At 47.4% G+C, this 17,013-nt stretch overlaps 1 protein-coding gene across 1 annotated transcript in view; it reads left to right on the forward strand.

Moving 5' to 3' along the window:
- Nucleotides 1–533: 533 nt before the first annotated feature.
- Nucleotides 534–17,013, forward strand: part of TBX15 (T-box transcription factor 15) — a 120,645-nt gene continuing 104,165 nt past the window's right edge. The window contains exon 1 of the mRNA XM_020911339.2: nt 534–1,248. Coding sequence (XP_020766998.1) covers nt 1,044–1,248 — 205 coding nt within the window. The 5' untranslated portion in view covers nt 534–1,043. The remainder of the gene's footprint in view (nt 1,249–17,013) is intronic.

Genomic DNA, 17,013 nt, shown 5'->3' on the forward strand with positions numbered 1-17,013 from the left:
AAGACCTTGGGTAGTAACGAGGCTTTCTTGTTTGTTTCTTTCGTTTTGCCTTAATCAGAGTTGCTTAGAAATCTTTTAACAGGAAAATAGGAACCTATGTCGCGACGGAACTAGCAGATCTGAAAGCATCTGGGGGGCAAGCGCTAGATTATTGGAATCGTTTTCTGGTGTATTTGGAAAGGTTGACGTTTTGTCAGAGCCCCCCAATTCCAGCTCCGCATTTAAAATGACCCTACGCTTGCAGTGACTATGAGACCTAGCAGATTTGAGAGGAAAAGGTATGAATTTGGGACTTGCAGGAGTTTGTAACGGCACAGATCTGACCTCGACTTTCACCTCCCCCCACCCCCACGAGGAACCGTGGGGGACCGGGAAGCCAGGAGTTAAAGGCGGCCCGGGAGCATCCCGGGGACAGCCAGCGCGGAGCCTTGGCGCGAGCCTCAGTCTCTCCCCCCTTTTCATTGGCCCGCGTTCTCAGGGTTTCTCCAGTTCCCTCTTCGCCATTGGTCGGGGGTTGGCTTTTTTTCCCCCCTCAGTCTTTCTCTTCCTCCCCCCCTCCCTCTCCCTCGCCCCTCGTCCAGGAGCGCACCGCCTGCCCCCAGCTCTTCGGGAAGGGAGGAATTTAGAAAAAAAGTTTCCCAGAAGTTTGGATCAGAGCAAGGACGGGAAGACCAAGAGAGGAAGAGGGAGAGGGAGGAGAGAAAGGGAGAGGGAGGAGGGAGAGAGAATAAAAAAATGATGAAGTCCAGTCTACGCCGCCTGTGAGCGCCTGCCCGGGTGGGTGGGAAGCAGGACTCCGGCGCTCATGCAGCGAGCGGGTGGCGCTCCGGGCGCACGTTCCTAGCGGCTGGGGCAGCCAAGGACTAGCCGGCCGTGCAGGGCGCAGGGGGAGGGTGCCGAGGACCCGCGGAGCCGCTGCCTCAGTCTTGGCCGCCTCGCCGCCGCCTCTCCCGGGCCCGGCCCGGTGGGCGCTCGGAGCGTGAGGGCTCGGGCTGCTCCCTCTGTAGTGGGGGCGAGCGGGAGCCGGGGTGCGGGCGGCTAAGATGAGTGAAAGGAGAAGATCTGCAGTCGCCCTGAGCTCGCGAGCACATGCCTTCTCCGTTGAAGCCTTGATCGGCTCAAATAAAAAGCGGAAGCTGCGAGACTGGGAGGAGAAGGGGCTGGACCTGTCCATGGAGGCGCTGAGCCCCGCGGGCCCACTCGGAGACGCGGAGGACGCGGGCGCGCACGGCCTGGAGCCTCACCCGGGTGAGTGCGTGGAGCCGGAACGCGGGAGGCGGGCGGAGAGGGGCCTCGGGGCGGCCAGCCGGCGGGGAGAGTGGCGAGTAGGAAGGCCCTGACCGTGACGCCGTCTTACTCCAACGCCGGTTTCTTTTTCTTTGCGCAATGCCTTGAGGTTTCCCCAAATTCGCTGGAACCAATTTGGGGGAACTGGCCTGAACCTTGCAGTTTCGTCGCCAACCTCAAGCCAGAAGGCCTACTTGCTCTCATCCTCTTCTCTTTTTGGGAGCAGAATGCAGTGTTCAGCCTGCCCGCCACTGAGAGGGCTGCAGGCCCCTGGGGTTAAGAGGGGCGAGGATCGAAGGCAACGGCCCGAGCGGAGACGAGCTGGGACTCGCTTCTGAGAGCTCCGAGGACTGGCACGGAATTCTCCGTGCAACACCCCTGTGGAAATCGCCGTTTGTCCCATTTAGCCTTCAACCTCGGTCCTTTCCCTTCCCCCACCAACTTTTCTGGGACTCAAGTTGTTGTGTTTATCCTACTCCCCGCGACGAGGGAGTACAATTATATTTCTACTTCGCCTGCATTTGTGGAAAGAGGAATGGGTGTTAGCCCCCTTACGCTGCGCCCAGGGCCACTCTTCAGAGCCCACGTCTTTGCGTATTTGTGCGGAGCGGTGCAGTAACGTGTTGGATTTGTACGCATTCTATGCACAGTTATATGCACATAAAATGTAAAACACCGGGCGGATGCCAATGTTAGTATTTAACAGAATCTTAGAAGGGGTGGGGAACAACTTAACGTTTTGTATTAAGTGCCAAGATTTCAACTGTGCAAAACAGTCCGGGAGAACAGCTGTTGTCGGAAGAATTTTGCGCGCGCGCGCACACACACACAAACACACACACACACGCACTCACGCTACGCTCACAGCTTGGTTTAGCGCTTCAGAAACTTTCTAGCCAGGATTTGTAGAACTTTTCTGGAGGTGCTCCTGCTGACCAGCTAGGGCTGGGGAGTAGATTCGGGTCAGAGCGCCGGCAAGTCGGAAGGGGGCGGCGGACCGTAAAGAGATGAGGGGCGGCCGCAGGCCCACGGAGCTTGGGGACCCAGCTTGAGGCCCAGGAAGGAGCTTGGGGGCTGGAAAACTGGCCGATCCAAGGAGAGACAGCTGTCGCTTACATTTTCTCTTTCGGCAGTGACAGTTCAATTTCCATGCTCCCGAGGCTAATAATAACGCGATTAGTGGGTGACCTGCAGAGGCAGAGTTTTATGAATTCTCCGTGTTCTTGCGGCCGGTTACGGTATTTGGGTTTAGTGCTGGGGAATTATTTTTATTAGTCGATGAAAAGAAAATTAAAAGGAGATTTATTTCGTCCGCTCAAGCCTTTCCCTGTATTTGGATGCGGGTGCCTGTCCACGCGGACCCCTGTGTGGGCAATCCAGAAAGGAACGCATGGCTAATGTGTGTTTCCCATCTCTGGACGGACCCCGTTTCCTCGCCGCACTTATTTGTTGTCAAAATCTCCTTTGGGCCTTCACATAGTTTAGTGGAAGTTCTTTCAGGTCTTAGGACAGCTCATAAATGGGGAGGTTAGTTTATTTTATTTTTGCGATGGTAGAAAAGGGAGAAGTTACTTAACTGAATATGCAGACACTCTGTCCTGTCCTCGGGTACTTTTCTCTGGGATAGGGAGTACAGGTCATAGGGAGTTGGTGTAGGGTCGCATGTCCAAAAGGATCAACACTCGGATCATAATAGGGGACTCAGCTGGCAGTTTTCTTTCTGAAGTTCTTCTCAGAAAATAATGAGGAGAGAAAAATGAGGATTTGGAACAAGGAGAGACTAGTTCAGGGATGTGAATGGGAGGACCTGGTGTCCAGAATGCTGTTTCCTCAATCCCCCAGGGTGGGGGTATGGGTTGCAGACCTAACAGAGAACTTTACCTGACAGAGAATTGAGGTGATGAGTTCCCATTACCATTATCACTTTTTTTTTTTTTTTAAAGGGCCTTTGGGTTAGAGAAAAAGAAATATGTTTGTGGGGCAAAGGTCCAGGAGGAGGAAATAGCTGGAAGCCAAGAGCGCTGGAGGGGCCTTCTTCAGAGCAGGGCTGCATCCTGCTGAGCCTCGTTCAGTGGTGGACCAGGGGAATCTCCAAGGTCCCTGCAGGGGCCAAGACTCTTAGGACCAGGACAAACAGGATGCAGGATGAAAAAAAGATCTTTCATTTAAAGTGCGCTCTGATGTGGAGGCTTCGCCGTCAGGGGAGTGGAGGAGGCAAAGCTTTGGGCTTTGAGCCTGGAGGGTAACACTGGAGAGCCTGGGGTTCCTTTTAGACCTTTCCTTTTGTTTCTAATACAGACCCCTAACTACAAAGTCAGGGCCACATGTAAAGGTGTGTGTATGGTGGAGGCGGGAAAGGGGGCGCGGGGACTCCCATCATGCACAGGGCCGTGTCTCTGCCGGGCTGGGCCTTGCCGTTGTCTTTAAACTATCTTCTCCCAATTAGCACAAGAGGGGTGGACTCGCCGTGGGGCTCAGCTGCCCTAGGCCGATTAGAAATAAGGGACAGGAAAAAAACCCCACCACGACAAGAATATTGCCCACGTCCTGGGGGATTAAACAAACATGCACACGTACACTGGCCACCCGCCTTAGATCAGCTGTATTTACCATTCTCACCATACCCTCTCTGACCCGTACCATCATTTTCAGCCCTCCCTCAAAATCCCGGGATCTACAGGTAACTTAGGGGTCCGATTAAAATGCTCAGCTTTTTTTTTTTTTTTCCCTCAAAGACGTGGCTTTTGCTTTTTCACAGCCCGTTTTTCTTTCGGCGTCAGGACAGAGCTGGCTTTAGTTGGCGCCGAGCGCGCCCGCAGCCTGGGGCGCCAACCTGCAGCAGCGGGGGACCGGCCGGGCCTGCTCGCTGTAGGTCTTCACACATCAGAGGACACACAGTATGTATTTCAAAATTTTCCACCAAGCCTGGTGGTTCCTCCCCTCCCCCAAACCCTGAGGCCCTCAGGGCCCTGGAGGAGGCCTGCGAGGTACCCTCATTTTCACACCCAGGCCAGCTCTCTAGTCTTTCGGAGAAACCGCCAGGAAACTCAGCCTCTGCGGGATGGGGAGGGTCTCAAAACCCGTCTCCGAAAAGCCTGGCTCTCGGGTTGGCCTGCCCCCCGCCTCTCACACAGCAGCAACGGAGGAAACTTTCGAGACAGGATCGCCGGGAACAGCTGCTCCGGCGGCTGCGGCCTTGGAAGTATATTTCAGGCACGCGGCGGCGCCATCTGCGTTCGGACCGCAACCTCGGCTCCACCCGGCTTCCCCAGCTCCGGTTTGGGCCTTTCCCGCCCAAATCCACAGCCCAGTGCGACCGAAGCCCGGTCCCCCGCGGAGAAAAATAATTTAAACCTTCTGCGAAGGGATTTCCCGCTCCGAAGCCCGCAGGCCTGAGCCTCTGCAGCCAAGGCGTTCGGCGGCGCCCTAAGGAGGGGGCGACGCACGCGGGTGCGCACACCCGATAACGCCAGGGAGATCCGAACGCACACGTGCACGCACGTCGGGCGCTCGCGTTCTCCCAGGCGGCCGGCTGCGCAACCTCTAGTAGAGAAAGACAAGAAAAAGCCCTCCAGTTCCCGGGGCCCTTGCTTCCTTCGAATGATCAAAATCAACTTGTCACGGGAATTAACCTGTCAGTTTATGGTTTGTTCGCTCAGAGTAGAACTCCAAGATTTTAATCCTGTCCTCACATCTCTAACCGACTCCCCCTCTCCGCAATATGGAAACACAAGGGTCAAAACTGAGGAAATGATTCTTCACTGGTGTTTAAGTAACAAGAAAAGGGATGAGTTTGAGACTGGGGGAGAATATACTTAACGCAAGGCAAGCACCAGCCAGGGCGCAGGCCGCGGCTTGGACCGCAGTGTAAGCGTAGGAGGCGCGCGGCGCAAGACGCTTAAAGGTCTTTCTGCGGTAGAACTCCGGTTCCTTGGTGGTACGTGCGTCCGGACGCCTGTGCAGGCCTAGAGGTGTCGGCTCTGCGCCCTGCAAACAAGCCAAGTGTGCGGCCTTCTGAACGTGACCTGGGTGTCAGGTCAAAACAGTCTTCCACTGTGCTTGCCTCTTTGGTAAATGACCTTGTGTCACGAATCCGAAAGGAAGTGAAGGGGTAGGCAAGGTCTGAATTCGTTGTAGGCCGGGTTAGGATGGTGGTTTGCTGGGGCCTGACTGCCAAATGCCTTTTTTTTGCACGGGTCTCGGAGAGCGCACCGCAGTGTCCCCAGAGCGGTGGGGAAGGGAATGGAGACGTTCTGCGTAAAACTCCAGTCCTGGCGTGATGGCAAGACGGAAGGCATTAGATTATTCTAACGCGCTTTATCCCATGAATTGAGCAAAGTGCTCGAGGGCAGCGGGGAGGACTGGGAATGGAGAAAATCCTGATGCCCAGAGTTTGGACTGTGGTGGAAGGAAAGTGGATTGGGCTGTGGTTTGCACCTCCGCAGGTCGCCCCCTTGTACCCCGCCACCTCCACTTGCGGGGGAGGGAGGTTTCAGAAACGGGTGTAAAGCGTGTGGAAGGCGCGCGGGGGAGGTGGGGTGGGGCGGGGCGGTGTTCTGGCTTCATTGCTACTCCGTGCAGGGCAGCCCCTTGCCCGGCTGGCTTCCTCTGCCTCTCGGAGACCGGCCCGAAGAGCACTAGCCTGATGGGCGGTGAAGGCTTTCCTGGACAGATCAGCTTACAGCCTAGGTGCGCAGCAATTCTGAATTCGTGTCTTCCACGCTCCACCCAGCGCTCTTTCTTATACACTTTGGATCCAGAACTAGCGCCTTTGGGTTTCCTGATTTTATAGGCAAAAACTCCCAGAAAGAAAAGTTCACGAGGTGACGTTCATGCAGGGGGGAAAGGGGAATTAAATTTCTTACAGTGGAATTTGGATCTAAATTATATTGATACATATCTGCATATCGACTGCCATTTTCCTGTGCGCGCCCCCATTACTTCAAATGGTGTCTTGAACATCTTTTAATTATTAAAGAAAATTAGCTTAGCATATTTAATTAATATACCCGGCACTTGAAGAGAAAGCGAAAAAATGGTATGAAATGCTTAACCTGGGAGCTAAAACTGAAATGATTGGGTATTGGTGGTTTGTGTACCCCGATTTATTTGTATAATTTCCTTTGTGTGGACAAGTTTAATGGAAGCAAGTCCCTCATCATGAATCCTTCATTTTGGGCCACAAAAAGGGAGGGACAAATACATTTTGGCTCAGAAGACCGAAACATTTTGTTCATCCAAGCCTCTCTAAGGGCATTGCTAGCATTAAAGAGTGAAATATTCCAGGTCTGTCACAATCCTTTTCTGTATTGCCAAAATTATAATATTAATAAGATGAGAGCACTTTTTCTGAGATCCTGGTTATGGACTCTAACAGAAGTTTATTTCTCATACCCCAGGAGAAAAATGATTACTTCTTAAATCTGGAAGTTTCTTCTCTAGGTGATGGTAGATTTTTTTTTTTTTTTAAAGCCAGGCTGAACTGTGCAAATTCCACAGGGATAAAGAACAGATTGGCATTTCACTTTCCTTTCTGGAAATGCAGAAATCCGTCCAATGATTGTTCAAGGGTGTAACTGGTTATTGCTTTCTTACTCCCAAAAGACAAAGTAGTTAAGCAAGGGGAGAATACTTGAGTGGCTTTTTAAGTTTTAACTTTTTGGGATATTTTTCCACAGAGAAAAGTAGGGAGCTGATGGAACGTGGAATCTTTCCCCCTTCTTCCTCTCATCCAGGTGATTTATTTTTGCTTTGCCTTTTCTGGTTTTTAGTGAGCTTTGAATTTTATATGTGCATGACTGAGATACTCAGGGGTCTGCACTGGTTAGAGCAATTAGCAAATTTAGAAATTAAGGTCTGTTTACACTTCTCGGGCATGGATAATCATTAGTTAATTTAAGTGAGGCCCTTGTTCTAAGTGTCAGGGTGGAAAATGAGACTCAGTAGGGAGGACCGGAGGTGAAATGGAAAGAGGGTGGGGAATTGCAACTGGTGACCACGAATCAACATTTATTCCCTGCCATTAATGGCTTCACTTTGAGGCAGGGCATTTTTGCTGACTACCAAGTGATGATGAGTTTTTGATGCCAGAAGTGAAAAGAGGCCCTGAAATCACTACTTTTTTTTCTATAAAATTTGCATGTTTATATACAAATATATGTGTGAACATCAAGTTCTGAATGGGTCATAGATAAAATTTCAGAGAAAAGAAACTGCTTATTTTTTTTCTTTGTTTGGAGCCAGTTTAACAAACTGGGAATATCTAAAATCTGGGGGGGCCAGAGATTTTGTCATGTCTAGATATCCTTTGACAATTCAAGAGTATCCCGGACCTAAAACTTATTTATTGGCATTTTTATTTAACTCTCAAATTAATTGATTTTGACTAAAGCCTAAAAGAAAACACCAGAAAATGAGACTGTGCAGGTGTAATTGAAAAGAACAAGGAGAGTGGAAATTTTTCTAAATGTCTAAAATTTTTCTTTATTTTCTGAATAATGCCATCTTCCTTTTGGATGAACAGAGGCTGCTTTATATTCTGAAGAGTAATTTCACCTTCTCCCAAGAGGAGAGTTAAGGGAACCATTAAGAGAAGTCTGGATAATAACGATGGTTAGTAGAAATCATGAGAGAAACACTGTGATTTGGGGGAAATAATTTAAGAATATAGGAAATGTATTCAAATCTTGTCCTGATTTGTCCTTATATTGTCTGCAGTATATTTGCTGAGCTGTTTCTCAATTGACGCACACTTTAGAGGATTGCAGCAACAAAACACCAACCCCCTAATTGTGGATTGCAGGAGTAATCTCCTAATACAGCCTTCTTTTAAAAACCAAAACGCTGCAGATAACAGTAGAGTTCCCCTTACAAGATAATCATTATACACCTTAGATCCTTAGAGTTCAGAGCCTAGTTCTTAATCAGGTGAACCAAAATTCTGACCCCGAACACCACCACCCCCCCCTTTCTTTTGCCGTCCCGCAGCCCAGGACGTAATGTCAAAATCCCCAGACCGAGGCTCTAAAAGCAGTTAGCTCCCCTTGACTTTCCCCTTCCCTTCACTTCCCCGCACCCCGACATCCTTTTCCCTTCCTCCAACCTCCTACACACACCTTGATCGCTCATTTTTACCCACTCAAAAAAAAAAAAAAAAAAAAAATTCAGATGACGTTTCATGGAGGAAGGCATTGGGATTGCATCTCTTTCCGTGAAACCATCCCTGGGAAACCAGGGCCCTCGGGTGACCGTTACGAGTCGGCGAATTGGGCCGCGGTCGCGGCTGCGGGCCCTCCGCCCCTAGCTCTTTGCCGGGGTTTCGGCGGCCTCGGCGAGGGAGCGGCGGCCGGGCCTCGGGGCCGCGCGGCCCGGGGTTCCTTGCTCCGGCTCTCGAGGCTGGGTCTGTCTGATGCGTGGGCCCGCGGTTGCCGCGGGGCCTTTGAAACCAGGGCCGGCATACTGAGGGATGGTGGGTGCATTTCTCAGCTCTACTTACATCCTGGAGAAATGCGGGGACATTGGGGGTAATCAGGAGGGCTTTGATGAAAGATTCTTGTCCCCCCTCCGAAAGAAAAATCGGAAGCGGTGCGGGGGGAACCCCAACCCAACTTCAAATCAAACTGGATCCAAGGATCTTACACCTCGCGCCCTGGGGGAGTTTGAGCTTTTGCTTTCATCAGGCTAAACACATTTCCAAGGAATCAAACGTACTTCAAACATCAGCAATTAGAAACCAAGAAGCCCTCGGCTTGTAGAGTTTTAAAATCCTTAACCATTTCCAAATGGGTGATTTCTAGGGTCAGTCACTATCATAGCCAGCCCGTTAAAAAGGAAAGTCATTTTGTCGGTTCGAAACACAGATGATTCCCGGATGCGTGGGACTCATAACCGCAGAGATACCTCTTCGCAGGAAGCCGGCATTGCCCACCGAGACAAAGGGACGGCAGGCAATTGTTCTTCCTGCTGTTCTTGGAGGTTTGAAACAATGAAGTAATGCGTTTCTCAGAAAAGCAAAGAAAATCATTCAGCTTTACTAAGTAGATTGAGAAGTGACTATATTCTGCACGAAGCCAGCCAGCTGGCTTCCCTTCAAGAGCTGAGCGTTCGCTGCGAGGGAAGTCCCGCCTCGAGGCATCCTGGTTCCCAAGCGTCAATCACACCAGGCCCCAGGGCCCAGAATTGTAACCTAGAGGGTAGGTGACTTGGCTGTTTCAGGCCTCCCATTCTTGCTACTGAAAAATACTCGCTTTTCACAGTGGGGAGGGGCACGCATTTGGGCCGGTAGGTGGTTGTGAATGCAGCAATGCTCTCCCTGGATATGACAAATCTTCCTTAATTCAGAAGCCTAATACTTTGATCTTTGTTTGCAGCAAAACTGGCCAAGGGCTCCATGTGTATATATCTATATACCTGTGCACTGTATATGAAAAGAAAGGGCTTAGTTAGAAAATTAATTGTATACGTAAGCTTGCAGAGGAATACTGAATTGTGAAACTTTTCAGAAACCTTAATTGCTTACATGGCTGTCTATGAGTCTTTACTACACTACATTTGACACAGGCCCTTGTATTCTAGATTATATCCATGTATTAAGATAGGAAGTGGGCTACACTAACTTAAATTAGACTAAATTCTAGTGCAAGCTTTGTTATTAATGTTGGAACCGAGGATGTTGGTTTTAAAGGCAGACATATAAATGGTGAAAAAAAAAGTTTTAAAGTTGTTTCATAGCTACTGATGAGGCCTTGGTTCCTGGTTCATGAAATACGAGAGGGGCTTAAATAACACCTGAGGCCTCTTTAGCTATAAAATTCTGTAATCCTGTTAACTTAAAAATTTTTTTTATTTTTTCCTCCTAATACAACTTAGCTATCACTTGACTCATCCTTTTCTTTGTTGGAATGAGGGAAGTTTTACTGCAGTTGTAGAAAGTAACAGTAATAGCAACATAAGACCAAAAAAAAAAAAAAAAAACAAAAAAGATTTTTATAGCTAGAATTAAGAGCTTCCATAAAGCTCTTGAAAAGTTTTTAGATTAATATCACATGTTCAGAAGTCCCGGATCAGTGATTTCTAGTCTTTGTGTTTGATGTAACCTATTGTTGCTTGTGTGAACGCCCAGGACTCTCCTGCCAAAAGAGTTCTATGGCATTACTGAATTTAAAGGAAATACAAGTTATTTTTGCTTCGAACATTTTTTCTGCCATTCTCAGATCTCAGAAATAGCTGGAAAAATTCTATGGATTTGAAAAAATGAAGACTGAGAAAAGCAACTTAAGCACTGGTAAATTGAATTGGTGGACCACCCTCCCCACCTGGCTTCACCCCGCAAGAATCAGTTGCCCCTCATTTCTATTTGAGCCTGATAGAAAGCACTAGTAACTATTTTCCATGTCCAGTCTGCTAAGCCGAGATCTTGATCTGGCAGAGATGTGAGAATGCTAAAAGGATGACTTAGTAACAGGCAAAACGCTTGTCAACAAGATAGATCAGAAGACAGCTTAGCATTCAAGACCTCTATTCATAGCTACTGAACTTGAGGGCAGGGTCAGACCAAAAAACTGGGCCCAGGACACACCGAGGAGAGTATCTCATGTTTCTATCTTGTGGGACTTTATTTCCTTATAGACTTCTACAGTTGGGCTTCAAACCCCAGTGACAGCTCCCCTCACCCCCCGCCCCTGCCCCGCCACCTCAGTTGCTGCCCTATTCTCTGCAGCTCCAGGCCCTGTGCAGAATTTCTGTTGTTACGGAGTTTTAGATTTACTGGTCATCCTCTCTCACTGTTGCCCTATAATCTGCTGTGGGGCAGGGACATTGTCTTCATGGTTTTGTACGTCTGGAGCCTGGTGCAGGTGGCTGGCACAGAGCACTTAGTAAATAATAAAAATATAATGAAAAGGCAATAAGAACAATGGTAACCAACTTATTGAACGCTATGTGCCAGCCCCTGTGCTAAGTTATATATATATTATCAATATAATGTAATACATGCAAATACTTATTTTATATATTATGTGTAATAATGTAATGTGATATATAATAGTATATACTCCAAATAATTATATATAACAATTATATATGTATGCAGATTTTCCAAAACACTCTAATGAGATAGCTACTTCTATTATCATTTCAATTTGTTACAATGAGTGGATTGTAGAATGGTTAAAAGCTCAGGTTTCTGGGGTTAAACAGCTTGTGTCTGAGCCCTAGTTCCAACACTTGCTAGTTGCATGACCTTGGGCAAATTACTTAATCTCTATCAACCCCAATTTCTGCATCAGTAGTAAGAAATGTATTCATCAGAAAGTGGTTGAGAGGACTAAATGAGATAGTGCACATTTAAAGAAAAAAGAATTTTCATGGTGCCGATTATTCCCATCAATTGAATTGATGGTGATTACTCACCTTAGTGACTAGTTCACATAAGAAACTGTTGCACATTGTAAGTTACTATAGCCAGTACCCCTCTCCCCCAGTCTTTTGCTTTAAATGGGATGTTTGGGACTTGAAGTAGGATCCCCACTTGGTGTATATAGCCTATGGTTGGAGACAGGACGGGATTTTAAGAGTGCGTGGCTTAAATCAAACTGAACTTTGAGAACTGAACTTTGAGAGCCATCGCTGTTCAGGGTCCCACTGAGGTCCCACTGAGTGAGCCCTGAAGGGAGGGAGAGAGGGCTTTCAAGGGTGGGGACCAGCTGGCGGGCAGACACTAGGAAGAGGGTCTGGGCAGGGGCTGGGGCTGGGGCTGGGGAGCCTCAGCTTTACAAGCTCTTCAGGAACTCCATTCTGGCGGCAGACAGAGGGGCCTTTCTGGATGCAGGGAAGTGGAGTAACTCCTGTGTGTTTCTCTTTGATTAGTTTTTGGAGCCCAGAAATCCCCCAAAGGTCAGGTTTTATCGTATAGGAAATAATGTTCATCTTCATAAGGCTTTTGCTTCATAAGCCTGTCTTCTGATGGACCCCAGGATTCTGGGCAGAATGGCCAGTTTAACCAATGAGCTGAGGCTGCTGTGAAGGATTTTTAGCAGGCTTGGTTGAATTAAAAAGAGAGAGGGAGAGTAAAGGGACTAAATGAAAGGGAAAACTATAACTAAGCTGACTGTTGGGAAGACACTGGGAAGTCTTTTTCCAGTGATGCAGAAGAAGATGCAGCCATTCTGTGAGAACTCATATCTGGCTGCACTCTTGCACCGTTTTCTTCCTTCTGGAAAACAGAAGGCTGGATTTGATCATTAACTATTAAAAAAAATAGCTACACCTCAGACTTTGTTTATATTGATTCTCCACTGCAGAGGGAGAAGGTGCATTCCCAAGGAAAGAGGAATAGAGAAAGGATCCCTCCCAAGGCCTCCCTCCTTTAAGGAGCTGGGTCCCTTCACCAGCAGCACTCAGGTCCTGCCTGGCCATTCAGAGGAGGGAGCTGCTTTGCTCTGGCTGGAGGCAGGTCTCAGTCTTCAAAATAGACTCTCTGCTCCACATTTGGTCAGATGTTTCCATACTTCCAATCTTACAAACATCATCTTATCTCAGCATGCCCGCAGTGCTAGCCATTAAGAGCTTTCATGGCTAGAGAGTGGACCCTCTACAGTCACTATGCTGATGGTTTTACTCACATTCTCTCACTGTATACTCACTAGTCCACCAAGGGAAGTAATAATTTCCCTGTTTACAGAAGAGGATGCATGCATGCTGCTAAGTTAATTCAGTTGTGTCCGACTCTGTGACCCTATGAACTGTGGGCCACCAGGCTCCTCTGTCCATGGGATTCTCCACACGGGAATACTGAAGTGGGTTGCCATGCCCTCCTCAAGGGGATCTTCCTGACCCAGGGATTGAACCCATGTCTCTTATGTCTCCTGCATTGGCAGGTGGGTTCTTTACCTCTAGTTCCACCTGAGAAACTCACAAATGAGGAAAATAAGTTGCCCATAGGCACACAGCTCTAGTTCACTTTAACTGGCTGGGCCAGAGTTTAAACCCAGCTCCACATGGCTCCAGAATCAATGTCTTAACCATTAGACTATATTGCTCCCCACTGTGGATGTCTCCTCAGTGCTTTAGAGAGAACTTCGTACTTTTGTAGATGGAAACTTATGCTTGCTGTCTGTGCTGTTCCCCTAAACTGATTGTTAAATTGTAAATGAGAGAGACCTCATTTATAGTTTCTGGTTCTCTATCTTCCTTTCCTGTGTTAAGTCCCTCTAGCCCAAAGGTGGACTTCCCTGGTAACTCAGTGGTAAAGAATCCACCTGCGATGCAGGAGACTTGGGTTTGATCCATGGGTCAGGAAGATCTCCTGGAGGAAGAAACGGCAACCCTTTCCAGTATTCTTCCCTGGAAAATTCTATGTACAGAGGAGCCTGGTGGGCTACAGTCCATGGGGTCGCGAAGAGTTGGACATGAGTTGGCAACTGAACAACCAACAACAAAGCCTAAGATGCCTTCTTCATACCCTGAGAAGCCTCTGTGACAGCAATTCAGGGTTGAGTTTATAAGCCATAATTTTTGGAATGGGGCAAATACAGCCTTTTCAGCATGACTTGCTTTGATTTTAATGCACAGAAATCTCAATGTTTGAAATGGCAGTGGCTATATATTGAATTTTATCTAAAACCTCCTCATCCTAAATCCCCTCCTGCAGTGAAATTCAGGGGAAACTTTAACTGCTCTGTTTTACCCATTCCCTTCTCCATTCACAACGGGATGGATGGAATCTTATTGGTAATTGATTCAAAATGGAACAGCTTAGAAACGTATCAGTTGCAGTGACGAGCAATTCGTGCATTTCTAAGTGCTGTTGATTTTTTTTTCAAACTCAGCAATCACAGCTGAAATCCCTTTGCCATGGATTGAATTTACAAAGGAGGAGATTCTGATTTCCACAGTGGCTTCTTTCTAATGCCCAAGGATTAGGAAACTGCCTTGAGGACCCACAGCAAGTACACAGGCTCTCAGAGTCACGGCTTTAACTTTAACCTCTGAGTGACTGCTCTGATTCATTTATTTTGTAACAGCTCTATTTAGAACAGTCTAGTTCCGTATGGGATCAGTTATTTGCAGAAGTCTCTCATCCCGATAAACGTTTACAACCCAGAACTATTTTACTCTTCTGACGCACTGTCAGTGGGTATGATCCAAGCAGTGAGTTTCAGGAAACTTAGCAGTGGTTTTCAAGGATTTTTGGTTGACCTGTTCACTGTCTTTCCATCATTTTTCACCCCCTCCTCCACTCAGAGTAACCATTCTTTCTTAGGAAGTCTGATGCCTCCAACAGGGATTTGGAAGAAAAACAATCCCCTACCTCTACCCCCATTTTCGGTGTGTGGACTTTAGTATTAATGTGTTTCTTGGCTGTTTAACAGTAAGGTCTATCATATTCCTGTCTGTTGTGCACAGTGATAGAAAAATGGCTTTTAGAAGCTAAAAAGAGAAAGATGTCAAGTCAGTCTCTCTTTTCAAGCTTTGCTTTCTCCTTTTGCCCACCTTGCTCTGGGCTGGCAGTGATTGATGAGATTTGATATGCTGTCACAGCAACAGAAGCATATGGATCTCTGGGCCCATTTCCTTTCACAAGGAACCCATGTGGAGCCGAACTCTTGAAATATAGAGTGTGGCAGAGGATGAGATGAATGCTGCAGTCTTGGGTGATTTGCTGGATTTCATCCATGAGATGCGTCCATTTAGAAACGTAGATGCTTCAGGATCTGAAATCAGCCAGGCCTTGGCCAGTTCAGTGTCCCTTCAGTTCCTTCAGTGTTCGGAGCGCTGGTTGCATGACGAGCATTAATCCTGGGAACGTTAGATCCCATCTGCTGCAACCGTGCATTACCCAGATTAGACTGTGACATTACAGAGATTTAAGGCATCTCTGTGATATTCTGACTGGGTGGTAGGTACGACAGAAGGCGCTTCCTATGGACCCAGGACAGTTTGACTGCCGTGGGAGCGAGCAAATAGGAAACTGTGGCCTAGAGAGTGACTCTGCGTGTGTGTGTGTGTGTGTATGTGTGTGTGCAGGGAGGGCTGGGGGGTGTTATGGAGAGCTGGGTGTAACGGTTCCCCAGCCTGCGTGGGCGAATTGGTTCCGGATGTTAACATTTTTTCCTTGGGGCTTGACTACATTCTTCTTTTTCTTTGCCTGTCTGTTTTCCTGCCCAAATTGTTAGCCTTGTACAGCTGTGTGGCTCATTGCTGGTGAGTGTTGAGAATGACAGATCTGGCTTTAATGCAGGGGCAGTTTGGGGGCATGTGTATAGGTAGAGTTTTGAGATGTTTTCATCCAGCATGTTTCCTAAATTTTGAGGATTTTTTTTTTCAATCCATCATCTTGCCAGCTGAGTACCAACCCTATATTGTATTGGATGGCCTCTGTTGGGGAATGAGTATGAAATTCTATAGAAAGCAGACGGTCCTTCATATCCTAGAAGCAGAAGCAACCAGCCATGGAGAAGAGCATGGCGTGCCGGTTAGGGAGACTGGACCGGTGGACGTGGTTCTGACTGTGTAGCCTGAAGTTAGTGACTTACTTCTGTGCCTCTGGTGCATCCGTGAACAATGAGGGCAATAACACATGCTGCAGAGCTGTTGTGAGAGTTAAGTGAGATAAATGCAAAGTGCTTGGCACTGTGCCAGGCCTATGGACTGTGCTCGGTATTTCCATGCTCCTAGTTACACTGTTGGTAAATTGAGAACTCAGAAACTCTCCAGTGTTCTTAGGAGAAACCTTTTGGTAAGTGTCAGACAGCATTGCCCCGAACTACCCTTCTTAGCTTATCTCCACTGCTTGCCCTGTTCCTTTTACTCAGGCTGACTTTAAAAACAATGACATACACATTGTACAAGTTTAAGTTATACAATGTGTTGATCTGATACATCTATATACTGAAACATGATGACCGCCTTTTGCGGTGAGAGCATTTAAGATCTGGTCTCAGCAGCTTCAAGGTACGTAGTGGAGTGTTGTTGAATATAATCGCAATGCTGTGTGTTAGGTCTCCAGAACTCGTTTACCTCCTCTCTGTAAGCTTGCACCCTTTGACTAACATCTCCTTAATTCCCCCACCCCACCCCTGCTACCCACCATTCTACTCTGTTTCTATGAATTCAGCTTTTTAAAAATGCAACATATGGGTGAGATCATACAGCATTTGTCTTTGTCTGACTTATTTCACCTAGAGTAATGCCCTCAAGGTCCATTCACATTGTGACAAATGGTAGGATCTCCTTCTTTCTCCTGGCTGAATAATATTCATACACGCATATGGGTATATATATGTATATGTCCATTTCTTTATCCATGCATTGATGACCACTTTGTTTTATTTTTTACTTTTATTATCATTTTTTTTAGCTCTTTTTGGCCATGGTACACGCCTTGTGGGATCTTAGTTCCCTGACTAGGGATTGAACCCCGGCCATAGCTGTGAAAGTGCCAAATCCTAGCCACTAGACCACCACGGAACTCTTTTTTATTTTTATTTTAAAATTTATTGAGGTATAGTTGATTTACAAAGTTGTGTGACTATCTGCTGTACAGGAAAGTTTTACATGTATATACATTTTTCATATTTTTACATTATGGCTTATCGAAGTATATTGAATGTGGCTTCCTGTACACTTAGCGTTTTTATATCTTAGTTATTGTGAATAATCCTGCAACAAACATGGGAGTGGAGATCTCTTTTTGGAATACTGCAATTCGTCTGGACAGAGGTGTTT

This window comes from Odocoileus virginianus, chromosome 5 (assembly GCF_023699985.2).
Source record: "Odocoileus virginianus isolate 20LAN1187 ecotype Illinois chromosome 5, Ovbor_1.2, whole genome shotgun sequence".
NCBI classification, from domain to species: domain Eukaryota; kingdom Metazoa; phylum Chordata; class Mammalia; order Artiodactyla; family Cervidae; genus Odocoileus; species Odocoileus virginianus.